Source organism: Lonchura striata, chromosome 7 (genome assembly GCF_050655825.1).
Source record: "Lonchura striata isolate lonStrDom1 chromosome 7, ASM5065582v1, whole genome shotgun sequence".
In the NCBI taxonomy this organism is placed as follows: Eukaryota; Metazoa; Chordata; class Aves; order Passeriformes; family Estrildidae; genus Lonchura; species Lonchura striata.
In genome coordinates, this window is record NC_140709.1 from 25,028,280 (window position 1) to 25,044,151 (window position 15,872).

Here is a 15,872-nt window from a genome sequence, read left to right on the forward strand (position 1 = left end):
TAGGCCAGATATTGAAGCAAAGAATGGGAAACAGCAGGAGACAATGGAATATAATTTGTGTGGATAGACTGTAGCATTCTCTACAGAAAGAATTACAAAACATTCTGTGGAGAGAATACTGCTGTAGGCAACTGCTCATGCATGAGCAGAAGTGGAAAACTGCTAGTGAAATGGAATAAAATTCTTCACTGCACCTTGGTTTCACAGTGGACCATGCAATATCATCTTGCCAACATGGACATTGTTTTGAGTGATAACAGTAATTATGTGATTAAACAGAGCAAAGAAAAATATACATCATACACACAGGGTAATTCTTTGCTGTGTCCTTGGGAAAACTGCAGAAGTGTTGGTTTCCAAGTTGCTTTGAGTTAGAGGGGAGAAGCACTGAAGACTGTGTAGTAGAGTGCACTGGTGTATGGACCAAGGGATGAACAAGCCCATTTCTCTATGGAACTCAGTGTATCACTGAATGCATTTTTAAAGGCACAAAAATTCACGTAAGGATTTTCCAGTTTGCAAACAGTCAGAAGCAAGATGATGGGAAGCAAAGGAGATTATCACTATAGGGTAGCATTAGGAGTAGGACATAAAGAAAGAATAGGGCATGGGGTGAAGGAAAAGCTACATCCCAGGCAGGAGTTACTGCACATGGTGAAGGGAAAATACTGCTTGAGGAGCAGGGTATTCAGGGACTGGGGGAGAGTCAGGTTGGAGGAGGAAAGAAGTCAGCTCTGAGAGGCATAGGTAGATGGGAGAGTGAAAATCAAGACACAGAGAAGAGAAATGAGTGAGGATGGAAAAAGGAAACACGTGTTTGTGAGCAAAAATAGTTACACTTGTAGGAAGCCTGTGGAAACAGACTACTTGTTCCAGGTGTTTAACTGTAACCAACTGTGGTATTTAGAAGAAACACTTCAAAATTGCAGTAACAATGTCTTTGTGAAGTAGGTAAGGGCTGACAGGGGAGAGAGGCAAAGATGGAAAGATTGAAAGGCAGAGGAGGAGTCTCTGTCAGTGTGGGAGTAGAAGGAGAGCATCCCTCACACAGTGCAGAGCTTGACTTTGAGTCTCTTTGCTTGTGAATATATGCTGTGAGTGCCCCAGCTCTGCTGGCTCATCAACAAATACCCTTCGATTCACTGTTTAGATCAAGCTTCAGAGTGCTGCCAAATGTACTGCAAAGTATTCTCTGGCTTGACCCTTTGGAAATAAAGGGGTCAGTCTGTTACAGCCATCCCAAGTGCCAAGAAGCAGAAAAGGAGAAGTTGTAATTGTAGACTTGAAGGTATAATTATCGTAAAGAGAGAGGACTTGACACATACAAACTGGATAGTGAGACTTTCTTCGATTGTTGTAGTGAGATGAACACCAGCCAAGCTATATTCCTAGCTATTCTTCCCCCAAAAGTGAAATAGATGTGTCTTAATCATCTCTGTCTTGGTGTAACTGATATGGTCATTGGGAGGTAGGAGAGGAGTAAGTTGCTCCAAAATAAATATATTGGTTAAAAAAAAAAAATCCTCTCTAACAAAATTACTTTGCTAACAAAATGTTTACATTTTTAAGAAAGACAGCGAATTTTGAAACCATAACAATACTGATTGTTTTTAAGCTTGTTTTCATAAAAAAAGTAGCCAAAACTTTGCACATGTACTACATTCCCCAACACCTTTATTGGCCCTCCCAGTCAGTGATAGGCTTTATAGGACTCAATCTCTGCTGTGTGTTGTCACCATGCTCTCCCAAGGATGTGCATAAGGGTACTTGACAGATGATTCTCTTCCACCCTTAATTCTCTGCAGCAGCAGCTCTTTTTACTACAGGCCTTTCTGGGGGCCACTCTTAAATTTATCTGGGGGGCAGTGAATGTCATATCCCATGAGAGTGTTGGTCTGTTCTTTCAGCACTTCCCATTAGCTTTCATAGGGGATGAAAATGATGATCCTACCTGGAACCTCAGTACATCCCAACATAGTTTATTACTTCATAGGCGAATCTGAGGAGTCAGATGTATGTTTTGTAGGTGTATCATTGTTTGAACCTCCATATGTTTTTGGGATTTAGAACTAAAAGCATACTGCAGAAATTTTCTCTACTTGGAGTTACTTAATTTTGGCCCCAGAGACTTGAGCTGAAAATTTAGATCAACATTTGATTTGACTCAGTTTTACTTCTGGCTGTAATTTTTTAAAAGACATAGATTTGCAGGGCTTTGGAAATATTTGAAGAAACTAAAACTCTGCCAATGTCCATGTGAACGGATTTTTAGCAGTAATAATGAGAGACATTAAATCACCTTTTGAAGAAGAGTAAACCAAAATATGAGGATTTACATACACTGTATAAAGTAGCAGTGAATCTGTAACACAGTCCCGTTATTTTCCAATTATTTGACCATTACAAGAATTCAACCCCAGCAGTGTCTGTCAGGCACCACTAGCACTCCTTTGTGTTTTTTCTCTTCATGCAATCAAAAATGCTAAATTCATTTATCTAATATATTACACATGATTTAGAAGCTGGTTTTCTTGCCTATTTTCTGCACTAAAATTTGTATTATAGACATAAATAAGCAGTCAAGATTAAATGATTGTAGAACATGTTACAAAGGGTCCTAAAACATTCCCAGGATAAAGATGTATAACAGGCCAGGATAGAATGTGCTGCACAAAGGAAGAGGGCAGGAGAGAACCTTTTGACCTAAGGCCCTAGGGCACTGAGTCAGATCTCCTCTCACAGAGCCACAGCCACACGAAATTTCTCATGAAACTTCAGGCAAAACAAGCCTGATCTCCAGAATGGAAGTCATGCTGCAGTGAAGCTTTCAGAAATCACAGGGCTGAAGGGATCTTTCTGCAATTTGGCCATGTTCTTCCCATGATTTTCACAACCAGGACACACGAGAGACTCCTACCCCACTAACTAGTGGTTTCCACATAGAGCAGGACCATTAGTTATGTAAAACCAGTTGAAACTGGTGGGGAGAAACCAGGTTTGCCAGTTACAAATATGTATGTATTATAAGGTAATACTAGTTGGGCCATCTGCAGAAGTCTACTGTAGATGACTGCAGTTTCTATTGTGATAGACTTTATCAGAAACCAGTCCTTGCAAAGTGAACATCAAAACTAATGTCAGAAAGTCTCTCATCCTCCTGTCTGTGACAGCAATTAAGTAGGAAAAAAAAATAAAGCATTAAACCAAGTATGTGCAACAGGTAATGCTGACATAGTTATAATGTAGTCAGGAGACAAATGTTAAATTAAAAAGTCATTCTGATTATCTTGCAGTCTTCCCCAGAGCCCACAAACCACTTCCTTTTCTACCCATGCGCTCTTCCCCGTCTTCACAGTAGACAGAAGTCTGATGCCTCTGGGTCAGGCAGGCATGAAGGCAGTTGCTGTAACTTTCTGTGTCCTCTGCTTTCAGTTTGAAGCGCTGTATGGTGAGTAACATTTTGGATTCTTCTCCTTGCAGTAGGTGTCTCTCTATAGAATTTAACTTAGCCAATGATGGGAGACAGTAGGTGAGGCATGATGACAAGGGGTTGGAGGAATAGAGGTAATGGAGGGTAGTGGCTGCAAAAAGACTGCTCTCAACTTCAATATCACTAGAGTTGGAGGGAAGACAATTCCTGTCAGCATAGAATGTTTGCTCTGAAACGAAAAAGTAGAAGTTCTCATTGTTTATGTTCTTTAGCTCATCCACTCAGTATTACCCTTTACTTGTTGAGATTGTAGTGCTCCAGCCAGCTTCCCTTGATGGATATAAGATCTCATAGCAGCATGACAGTGAATAATAAAGAGAAACCAAATTATTAATATTAAACCTGCTCTCTTTTGGGCAGGGAATTTTTATACAATGAAAAATGTAAATGACATGGAAGAGTAGATGAGATCCTTTTGGTGCAGGCTTGAAACACAGATTTAAAAGGAAGCATGGAATTCCTATACTGTGTTTGAAAATGTGCGCAGTGACAGCACCAACCTCAGTCCAGCCTTAAACATGGATGTAGCATTTAACAAGATTCAGTGTTTTATCCCAGCTGTGCAAAGCAAAATATCACAGCTTTACCTGTAACCTCTCTGAAACACACATATTAATGGGTCAGCATGGAAATAAAGATAATAAAAGATTAAGAAGAGTCTTTTTTCCCATTCATATTCTGTTGAAGGATTGGTATGATACATCATATTTAGTGTGCACCATTATTAAACACCATCTAAATACGTTCCTTTGATGGTCATGCCAAGGGCTATTAAATATTTATTTCTGAAATTCTAGTGAAAAGAGATAGAATTTAAGCACTCCTGAGGTTTCAGGAAGAACTTCAGCTATCTTATAAATAAAAACTAATTTTCAGCTCTTTAGGTAATGCAGATACATTTTTGAAGGCTAACTAATACATGGATAGCAGGCTGAGTTTTCAGGTAGAATGAAAAGATGGGGGAAATCACAAAAAAGAGTAATTTGAATTGGTGTCTCTAAAGGAAGTTCTCCTTGGAAAGTTGTTCCTAAATCTACTAACAAAAAATACATTCAGTTTGGTTACTTCTCACCTAGTCAATTTAGCATGAATACCTGACCCGCATGTGTTTACACATGACTGAAGATATCTAGAAAGCCCTTCCTAGTGGGAAGAAATAAACTGTGATTTTAAGGGTGCAAATAATTGTTCTGTCTGATACCAGCATTTCTCCCTTCCTTCAAATATGGAGGATAGGATTTGGGCAGGGGACTAGACAAAGGAGATTACAAGCGAAAGAGATTGCATGTAAGAAAAAATGGTATCTCTCGTGTTTTTTGTCTTAAAGTGTTCTCAGCATAATTTGTGACCTCTGGATGTAAATAGGTCACAGGAGGTGATATATATGTGTACATATGTGCATTATGAATTGATAACCCAATTGTGATAAAGAAATTGTTCATAAGAGCAGGGAGCTTCTCTGTTACCCACAGAGAAACACAGACAATGGGATTTTTGAGTACAGAGCTGGAGGTAGAATTCCATAGCACTTTAGGCCCTTGTTATGAAGAACTGCACATGAACTTTGGCACACCAACATTTGCAAAGCATTATCGCTCTTCACCTATGTATCTCCTATTGTCAATACAGCAGGAAACCATGGTAATTTTTTAGAGAGGCTTCTGAAATATTATCAGCTGTCTGGTCTTTCCATGGCATGTTTTATATGAATTTCACTATTTCTCAACGTAAGTTATACCATAGAAATAATTCAGATTAAAGATGGCCTTTCTATAATAAATCAGGCCATTACTGCTTTGCTCACAAGCACTCCTTCCTCACTTAATCCTGGATCTTGAAAGATAGAAACATATTAGTTTAGGCATACAACTACTGACACTAAATTGACAATGTCATCTTTCAGAGTGCATTGGAAGTTCAAAACTATAGCAACTTTAAAACTATGTGCTGTTTCATTATGTATTTAGTATGAACAAAGCAAATGTGTTTTTTTAAAGGCAGGGTCTACGATTTCCTTGCTCATCTTCAGACGCAAACACACACAAGTGAAATTATGCTTGTTCTTTTTATCAGCTAGTTAGTTTTCTGAGAGCTGGGACAGATCATACAAACAGCAAGAAAACAAAGTAACATTGTTCTATTCTCCTGGCCTAACCCCCAAGCTTTAAAAATGATTGAAAGCGGTATTTAAACTTCTGTTAGGACCAAAATGTGTAATGGATTGGTGGTGTTTTCAAATAGTGCTGGGTCTGACAAGGAATAATTAGAAAGCTCAAAATTGCAATCATATTCAAATGAAAACAACACACTTTCCATTGGCCTCAGTATCCAAGCACACTACCATAGAAATCCCAAACTTCTGCCAAAAGGTTTTTCTTCTGCACTAAAGATGAAATTGAGGTGGAAATGTACATGACTGTAAATACACTTATCACAAATGTACACACACTCAAGCTCTCCTTCAGAGCTTAACATAACAAGATGTAACTTTCATACACATGTTAATATATTTGACTTATATCTAAACCACAATATTTGTCTTGGCACTCTGCTTCACATCGGGTGAACCAGGAGCAACTTCTTGCAACTCCACATTGTGAAACTGCTAGGAAACAAATGAAAGATTTGTCTCCTCTTTTCTCAAAACTTTATACGCAATCAAATAATATTTTTATATGAAAAATAACAAAAAGAAATCTTACAGCCAAAACGAAGCATTTTTACTGCTGAACCAGTGAAATTCTTCTGTTCAATTTCAACATTACCATAATGTAGACTTCTATTCACATATTTTTGAGGTAGAATTAGGGAGAATTAGTCAGGGAATCTCTCAATATTACTGAATGTTTAAACCCCAGGTTCCTATCTAACACCCTACTAGATGTACATTCATTCTTACTGGAGCCTGGCAAGAAACATCCAGTTGTGTCCAGCCATTAACAACAGAGTGCTGCAGGTCCATATGATTACCTAGGAATGAATGGGTACAAATGGGGACAGAAGATCAGCAGTCAGGCACAGGGAGGAGAAGTGAGCAATTTCTTAGTATTCAAGATAGTATTCAAATTAGGAACTGATCAATATAGCTAGTGAGTTTGAAATTTATATCAGCTCTCACCCATTGTTGGTCATCCGTGTAGAAAATTTTGTATTTTAATCTAATTTGTGTGTTAATCTGATTCTAAAATGTGCTGCCTTTATCCTATGCTAAGCACACTCTTCTCTATGGCCACTTGTTTCAGAAGAATACTAATTGTATCACATTTACCACAATGCTCATTCAGAGAAATACTTTACTAAATGTTCCTTGAAAATAGTCATTTTAGGCTTCTGGGTTGAAGAGAATACAAAACAATCTTTCAGCTTGCCCCAAGGTCACATGAACTAAATGCTTAATGACCTCTCTCTGCCCTTTTTCATTAAAAATAAGGATTAAAACCATGATCTCTGACAAACATTTTAACCCATATGGTTGAAAAGGGCAATTTCATTAGCTAACAGTGAAATTAAACTATTCCCAGAGAAAAACAGAGAAATCAGATCTGCAGTTGTTACTTTAGTGCTCAGAGTAGGGTTGTCCCAGGCTCTTCTGGGACATCACAGCACTTGGCTCTGTAGCTGCCCTGAGAGAGTCAGCATCTACCTTTACTCTCAGATGAGCAATAAAAATGTAGAGGTTTCAACTCCAGGTAGGTGCTTCTCAGAAGTATCATAAGTTTATACATTCATTATACTCCCTAACTTCTGCTGCAGATTTGTTTTTTTCTTCCTTAAATTATTTGTTGGGTGTTTGGCCTAATTTTAGAGGTATGTGTTGGTATGTACTGAACTACAGGATGTCAAATTACAGAGCATTTAAAATGATCTTTATCTCAAATCCTGTTCTCATAGCAACTGTTTTTTTCTTCATGCAATATATAAGTCATCAAGAATTATTTCTTTATTTGACCTTTGCTTTCATCTTTTCAGACTATATAAAATTTTAAGGGCTTGCACTTTCTGTCTGTGTCTTCAGTGGTTTTAGAGTTCTTTTTCACTGTGGCTTGCCAAGCTGTGTGCTTGCTCTGTGTCTTAGCTTCACACCAGTGGTACAAAGTGCTAAATAACTTGTCTGTTGTCATATACTTAAGTGACAGTCCTGAGAGAAGTACAGATATTAGAACTGTTACAGAATTAGATAAGGGTGCTGACTGTGCACAGTAAACCAGGAAGAATTTGATGACTAGGGAAATGGTAAATCAGTCAAGAAGGGACAGCAGTTTTTACGGCTCTCTAACTGAGCATCGCAAAGTGTCTTCTAGAAGTCCATTAGCTTCTGTGTCACACTAAAGGTATCTTAAATGAGTATCATCCATTTCAGTGCCCTTGCCAATGGCAGTAACTGAGGAGCAAGAATTCAAAAAGGAAAAAAGCATGAGCACTAAAAGACTGAAAGAGATGAGATCATACAAAGGTACCCAAAAGAGAATGATCCTATACTCCTGGGCATTTACGGGCTAAATGTCAAAGATAAAGGTGCCTTGGGAAAAAAGGACTATTTATACTATGCAATCAGTGCAATACCTGGCACAGCTGGGGGGTCTGCTCCGTGGGGATCTATCTAGACTACCATGCAGATGTAACAAGAATAGGATACTGCATCAAAGTCTTTAAGTATTTGCCCTGTATTTCCTTAGTGTCATAAAATCCTGATGTAGATATATTTCATTCTAAGAAGCATCTGAAGAACTTACTCAGGCTACCAGAAAACATGAACAGCAGATAGAAGTTTTTTCTGTTTATCTGTCTGAACATATAATTTTAGGGCACTGCAAAAAGGAAAATTACAAATGAAAACTATCAGACTCTGCTATGTTGCCAGTACTGACATACAAATCATTCCAAAGTGTTGCCATGGTGTGTGGTGATGGAGGCAGTGGCTTAAAAAACAAAACCAGAATAATTATTAAAAATGTGTCTGTGTTCTGTAATGAAGATCACAATAAGAGAAAGGTTCTATTGGAAAAAGGAACAAAACCATATGCATTGCTTGAATATTTTCTTGATGTATGTTTTGGAACATGATCCAGATAATTATAAGATGTTTTGTTTTGCTGTGTCAAGCAGTGGGGGAAGCAGAACATTGATGGAAATGAGTACTTTGGTCTGGGAAAAGTATAATGCTGGATTATTGCAAAATCAGGACTCATGAGAGATCAAAAATATGTTTTTTTTATTTCAGGCAGATTTCCTCAGTATCTTGGTGAAAGAGCTTTACTTTCATGTCAGTTCTGTTTCCAAAGTACACGTGTTACTTTGCAAAGGTGTTTATAGATTCTTGTCCTGAGCATTTTCTTTCTACTTTGATTTTTATATTTCATTCTTTTATCATATCATATGACTTTAGAGTGTAGCACAGAAAGTATCAGATAGGATAATCATACAAATTATAAAATAGCTTCAGCATCTTAACATTTTATGGTTAACCCTCTTTTCCTGCATCATTCTTCTTGAATTTTAAACAGAAAACAACTTTGTGTTTTTCAGGAGGTGGCAGCTGCTCATCATGTGCATGCAAAAATATAGGTAAGATGCATTTGCTTAATTTGGCTTACAGTTTTAAATTACTTTCTACATCAGAAAATACTGCCCTTAAAGGAAAAAAAACCCGTCATTTTTTACTGCACATTTTAACATAGTTTTGTCTGAGGGAGTTTTCTGTGCTATTGGTTGCTGACTTTACAAAGTCAAGCTGTGAGGTAGCAAGATGTCTTCAGTCAGTTCACTTTCTTTCCTGTTCCAAGAAGTTTGTAAAATGAGAGCCACACAAAATCTGAAAGTATTTCATAGAGATTTTGGGAGGGTCAAATGTGATTTCTGGACTGCATGTGGGTGCACACACACAGTAACATTTGTCCTCTATGCCTTTTATTATCTGAGCAATAACGGTACTAAAGCCATCTAAGTAATTGGGTTGATTAAATTAGGTTATGTCATGTCTCCAATCGCTATTCCACAAAGACAAGTCAAGTCCTGTTGTTAAGGTGGTCACATAGGAGCTTGGGATTCACATACCATTTTAAAGTTTCAGCTACATCATCAAATTAGCAGGGTTGCTGGGCCCAGAGAGTGGTGGTGAATAGAGTTACATCCAACTGGTGGCTGCTTACAAGTGGGGTTCTCCAGGGCTCAGTTTTGGGGCTAGTTCTGTTTAATGTCTTTATCAATGACCTCTATGAGGGGTGCACCTTCAGTAACTTTGCAGACAACACCAAGTTAGGCTCTGGACAGGCTGGATCAATGGATCAAGATCAATTGGATGAGGTTCAACAAGACCAAGTGCCAAGTACTGCACTTGGGTTCCAGCAACCCAGGCAGCCTTACAAGCTGGGGGAAGTGTCTGGAAAACCGCCTAGTAAAGGTCCTGAGGGTCCTAGTCAGCAGTCAGCTGAACATGAGCCAGTGTGTGCCCAGGTGGCCAAGAAAGCCAGTGGCATCCTGGCCTGTATCAATTACTTGGTGGCCAGGAATATCAGGGCAATGACTGTCACCCTGTACTCAGCACTGGTGAGGTCACATCTCAAATCCTGTGTCTCTCACTACAGGAAAGACATTGATGTGTTGTAGTGGGTCCAGAGGAGGCAGCAGAGCTGGTAAAAGGAGTGGCTGAGGGAGCTGGGAGTGTTTAGCATTAAAAAAAGGAGGCTCAGGGGAGAACTTGCCATTTTCTACACCTGCCTGAAAGGAGGCTGCAGCAAAGTAGCTTACTATGGTACTTCTCCTGAGTAAAAAGTGGCAAGAAAAGAAGAAATGGCCTCAAGTTGCACAAGGAGAGATTTAGACTGGATATTAGAAAAAATTTCTTCACTGAAAGAGCAGTGTAGCATTGAAACAGGCTGCCTGGAGAAGTGGTAGAGTCATCACCCCTGGAGGAATTTAAAAGACACGTTGATATGGCACTTAGGGTTATGGTTTGGTGGTGGACTTGTCAATACTGGGCTAATGCTTGGACTTCATGATCTTAAGGGTCTTTTCTTATCTAAATGATTTTATAATTGCATGTTCAATAGGGTACAGATTACAAACCATAAACCAGAGATCATTATTATCATTACCATCTTTTCCCCACATGTTTTATCTATGAATAGGACAATCTGACACTGAGGCAGGGATTATATGTCTATACAGTTTTTGATCCAGGGGGCCATTCAACAATATCTAGTAACTGATTTTTAAAGTAATATTAGTAACTTCACTGTTTAGTAGCTTTAGTAATGAGTAGTATTATCAAAGTCACTGATCTAATGCCAACAGTAATCTCTCCAGCCTTAGAGCAGATAACAGGCCAGGTCTGATTTATTTTATCAGTAATGTCTGGCACAATCAGAATAATGCAGTGGTATCTCATTGTGAGGGCTGCTTTTCACAGCTAGGCCATTCTTAATACCTACATGCCTTAAATTAAAATCACATGGTTCATTTGTTTTGTTTAAATGAGTTTTTTAACACTTTAAGGGTTATTTTCACTGCTATATGTGTGACTATGCCTATTGTTTTCATGTCTTCAGATCAGGCCCATGTCTCTGATGGCGAGGTGATGGTGGAATTTGAAAATGGAAACTTCCATTTCACATTCCCCAACCCCAAAAATGTGAGTGAATTCAGCATGACCCTCTTCAAAGGGCATGAAAAGAAGGAAATATGTGCACTCCATCTGAACAAAGAGAGAGTTATCTCCAAGAGTAATGTCACCTACTGTCAGACACAGAATTCAAGTAGCAGCACCACTTTCATTCTTAAAAATCTGGAAAAAAAACATATTGACGTTTATACATACTGCCTGGAGATATTCTTACCCCCTCCTTACATAGAATGCTCTCTGAAAGAAACCTATTTGTACATCCAAGGTAAGTTTAGTTCTCTTCTCCCCCCACTTCAGTTTACTGATAAGTAGACACTGGGTATAACTATGCTGCAGTGACGAATGTGACTAGAGTTCACACAGATAATTACCAGGCAGCTAAAAACTACTTAGCAGGGGGGGCTGGTAACAGTGGAGCTGTGTTGGCACACTGCTCAGCACATCCTCTCCATATTTCTTCATCCTCTTGTGCAGGTTTTGCAGGCCATGCAAAACCATGTGGAGTGGTGGTGGCACCCAAGTTAGCTTGACTACAGCTTCTAGAATAGTGAAGTCTCTCCTTTGCCTGCCTGCAACAGCAATTTCTCTTGTCCATTTTAAAGCTGCTGAGTATAAATGTTAAGATTAGGTCTAGCCAGTGGAAAAAAATCAATTCTGAGAACTATCTTCAAAAGCCTAGGACTAAAGGAAATTGATTGTAAAATATCCATACTAAGAGCAGTATATGGAACTCTTGGATCCCTTGAGGTGTGAAGAAGACCTTCACCTCTGTGAAGCAGACCTTCAGCTTTAGGGCCTTCTTAGAGGAGAAGAGATCCACAGCTGTTGAGAATTTTTGGCTGTTTACTGAGAAGAGCTTGGACTAACTCCAGAAAGATTAACTGCCCAGGTTTTAATTGTGACCTGGCTTTCATTCAGTGGCTCTTTATTTTACTAAACTGAAGGAGTTAATGGTGGTTTTGCTCACACCAATTCTTGGTTCTGCATACAGTTCAGTTGCAGCATGGTACTGTCTGTTGTCCTTCCTTTCCTTTCTTTTCCTCTCTGCCAACACCAGGAATAAGCAAACATAGAAGATGAAATGCTACAGCAATTACATGCTTTAGTCAAGTTGTCTCTCAATCCTCTCTGTATTTCAAAAGCTTCTCAGAATCAAGTTGTGACATTTGGTTTTGTCTGCAGTGTCCATTTCCATTTGTATGGATAGGCAGATGCTCAGAGCTTTTTCTAAATGTCTCACACCCTATATTTTCTCTGGGCAAGGGCAATCTTGAGTACCTCAGCTTGCCTCCCTATCCAAACACCACTGACAAAGTCTACCCTCCTTTTGACCAGGCTGCCCTTAAAAATCACCTGTGGTACTTACTGCATATAAGCTTAAACCTTGTTCAGATCTGAAACACTGTGTTGGAGGTTGGGATTTTTCTGTTTTTTTCTTTTCTTTCTCAGTGTACTCTCAAACCTGGCTTGGTTTCTTTTCAGTCTATGCTGTCAGAACTGTATACCAAGAGTTTCCCCTTTCTTTCTGAAAAGATGTAATTTCTGCTTTCTACTGAATACGCTTTTCCAAGGAGGCAATTGACCTCAGCAAAATTCTTCTTCAAAGTTCACTTTTACTAACCTATTAATATGAAGAGGGAAAAGAATTGAAGTCATCTGTAGAAGGCAAAAATTAAAATTATCAATAATGACTTTTTTCCCCCCCTCCCATTTTCAGATAAGGAGGACTGCTTTTCACTTGGACTCATGTTATGGATTATTATCGGTGTGATCATTTTTGCCATTTCCTGTGTCTGCTGCGTTGTGGCCTGTTGCTTAAGGAACAAGGTAAGCAAACATATGAGATAATGCAGAACCCTTCTTCTGAAGGTCATGGATGGGGAACTTGATTTAATGAGATTTAGACAGTGGGACAGGCACATACTCAGCAGTGCTGTGTTTTTCGACAAAAAGACCGAGTTGTTAATTTACCACTGGAATTCAAGTAATTGATGACAATAGCTCAGATTTAATTTTTCTAAGACAGAATTGTTTATTGATTTAAAGGCTTGGAACCAAAGGAAAGAGGAGAAATGCTGCACAGGTCAGCAAAATTACTTTGATAAACAGTACACCTGACTGTTTTCTTTAAGAAGGGGAAACAATCATCAGTGGAGCAATTCCAGCACTGTTCTGCTGCAAAACCACTCAGATTTGACTCAGGAAAGAAGAAAAACCAAGGACATTAGCTATTCTTTTGGGCAATGTTTGTTTTTAGTTTTCAGTTTGTTTTATTCCAAGTTTTCTATGTGAGTTTGACATGTCCATTCTGACCTAAACATTCCCACTGAAAACAGAGTAACTGCCCTACTTAATGAACAAAGGCAAGAGTGGCAAAGGTAAGCAATTGCAAATTAAATTCATGGCATTTTCTCTCTGTTGGCAGAATCAGAAGTGTGAATCCAACTCCCATGAGTACAACAGTGAATACATGCCCATGGCAGCAGTGAACGCAGCTAAAAAACCAAGAATCTGAGGTAGTGTTAAGCCCAGCTGTACCTCTGCTTGTGTCTGTTGCAAGGCTTTCTCTAGTGGGGGAAGAACAGCTTGCTGTGTCTGCCATTGATTTTTGGTGGGTGGCTGGGTGACAGGGTGGGATTCTTACAATAGCTTGTTAATGGAGTTCATGCTGCCACCTTTAAGGAGGACAAAACTGAAAGCAAATCTCTGGAAACCTTTTGAATCGTAACGGCGAGCTAGCTCCTAGAAATGCCATTGCTTCATATCTGTGCTAAGCGGTGATCTCATGCATGAGGAAGAGAAGTGAAACAGTTCGGTTCAGATTCTTGGGATGATGCATGGTACTGAAAATCTCTGCAGGGAAGTGATTTTCTAGATTTATGAGTGTTACTGGCTAAGGGTAAATATTCTGCAGAGAATGAAGACCTTCCTAACTACGTAAGCCCTACAGAAGCTACTACACAAGCAGTTTTGGATACAGAACAGAATCAGAATTAGGACTTATTCAGACATTTGAGTGCTGCACATAACTGATTCTCCATTTCTATTCTAGGTATAAATTGCCTGTGGCATGGAAATTTTGGGAAGAGTTTTGCAGCTACTTGAACTTGGACAATGGGAAATCAGCATTTCCCCACCTTTCCCAGCTTCCCTGAGCTCTCATGATGGTCGTGTGCTCAATCATGTGACACCCACTGTAGTACTGTTCTGAGCTGTGTTTTGCTCTAGCCTTGTTTGTGAACTGGCACCCTGCCTGATCCACTGATTCACGGACATGAAATGATAACAAGTTAAAGATGTCAGCTTTTAATTGAAGAAAATGTAAGATTCCTGTAGTGCTGCTACAGAAATAACTTTTATTTTCTAGTCTCTTTTATGATTAACTTTCCACTGGAGACAAAAAAAAAGACTACCTCTAAAGCCAACCCTTGTGGTACAGCCATACTGCCATGTATTGCACATGCCCTCTTAGGGTTAGTTTAGCAGGGGAATAAAACCTGAGACAGTACAGCAGAGACTTCTCTGACACTCTGCCTCAGTTATGTGCATTTGTATTTTTTATATTTGTGCTGTCAATACATCTTTGCCATTCACACCTTGGGGCTCCTCTTATTTAACTAAATCCAGAATGCTGTTATTAACAGAGGAATATATTACAAGATGGATATATTGTAAGGGTGCAATTGCTCCTTAGGTCAGTTCAAACCTACAAGATCAGTCTCTAAAGTAGGAGGCCCAATCTCTCCTCTTCATGTCTTGCAGCACAAACACAACACAGTCCCTATGGCCAGTATATTCATGGGCTCTGCATTGCAATTATCTTCCTCTTGCCATGTGGCATGAAACCTTTACAACTTCCCCAGAGAGTTCAGGGGTTACTTGACATGCCTCAAATGGCTCAGAGTTTTCAGTATGAATGAAATTATCAATCCTTCATGCTCCATGTGAAATTCATCCAAACTCTGACCATAAATGGCCAGCTGTGAATCCAGCCTGTGTATCTTTGCCAGATACCTTTGGGCTGCTGGAACCAGAGTGGTACATTGATTCTGAACATCTCTGTGATACATTAGAAAACCCCAAATATTGGTCAGAGGATGCTTTTGAGAGAGATCCACAGCCTGCTTGTCTGGCATACAGAAGGTTGTTTTCAAATTTGATAGGGCAAATGGGGACAAGGAGGAAATAAGCTGGTACATCAAGAACAGGGTTTTCCTCACAAACACCTGGATACACAGAAGTATTGTAGAGAGCAGGTGCAAACTGCTAACTGTGACATTGAAAATGAGTAAAGCATCAAATGAGGAAGGGACTGCCAATTACACAGCCCTGCTCAGGGGGGTTGTAACTAGCTCCTATGCAGGGATGGAGAGGGGAACCCTGGTGTATTGGGCCACATTATAATTTCTCCCACCATTCTTTGACAAATTACTTGACCTCCCCAGCAACCTAAGCTGACCTCTGTACATCCATAAATACATTGATTTCATGATTAAAAAAACCAAAACCAACAACAACAACAACAAAAGAAAAACCTGATGACATTACTGTGTTTGAAAATTATTAGTGAAAATAGCTAACATCTACTACCCATGAGAAGAACTGGATGCAAGATCCTATGTAAGAGTGGAGAGTTTTATCCTCTGGAACCTTTCACCAGACTGAGAAGGAAATTCAAGAAGCAAAGAGTTTCTGAAAGAAGGAAAAACTTGAGGTTTGCCTTGGGATGCAGGTGGATAAACAACAAATGATGGAAGTCTG

General features: G+C 39.2%; 1 protein-coding gene across 1 annotated transcript; it reads left to right on the top strand.

The window, feature by feature from the left end:
• Positions 1-3,243: 3,243 nt before the first annotated feature.
• On the top strand, positions 3,244-15,631 carry ICOS (inducible T cell costimulator). Its single transcript, XM_021531355.3, has 6 exons — positions 3,244-3,448; positions 9,017-9,055; positions 11,038-11,376; positions 12,829-12,938; positions 13,537-13,627; positions 14,164-15,631. Exons 1-5 carry the CDS (start codon positions 3,370-3,372, stop codon positions 13,624-13,626), a joined length of 657 nt encoding a protein of 218 aa, XP_021387030.1. The 5' UTR covers positions 3,244-3,369; the 3' UTR covers position 13,627; positions 14,164-15,631.
• The last annotated feature ends 241 nt before the right edge of the window (positions 15,632-15,872 follow it).

Coding starts and splice junctions, on each gene's coding strand:
- ICOS (XM_021531355.3), top strand. CDS start 3,370: ATGCCTCTGGGTCAGGCAGGCATGAAGGCAGTTGCTGTAACTTTCTGT. Junction 3,449..9,016: donor TCAGTTTGAAGCGCTGTATG/GTGAGTAACATT, acceptor TGTGTTTTTCAG/GAGGTGGCAGCTGCTCATCA. Junction 12,939..13,536: donor CCTGTTGCTTAAGGAACAAG/GTAAGCAAACAT, acceptor CTCTGTTGGCAG/AATCAGAAGTGTGAATCCAA.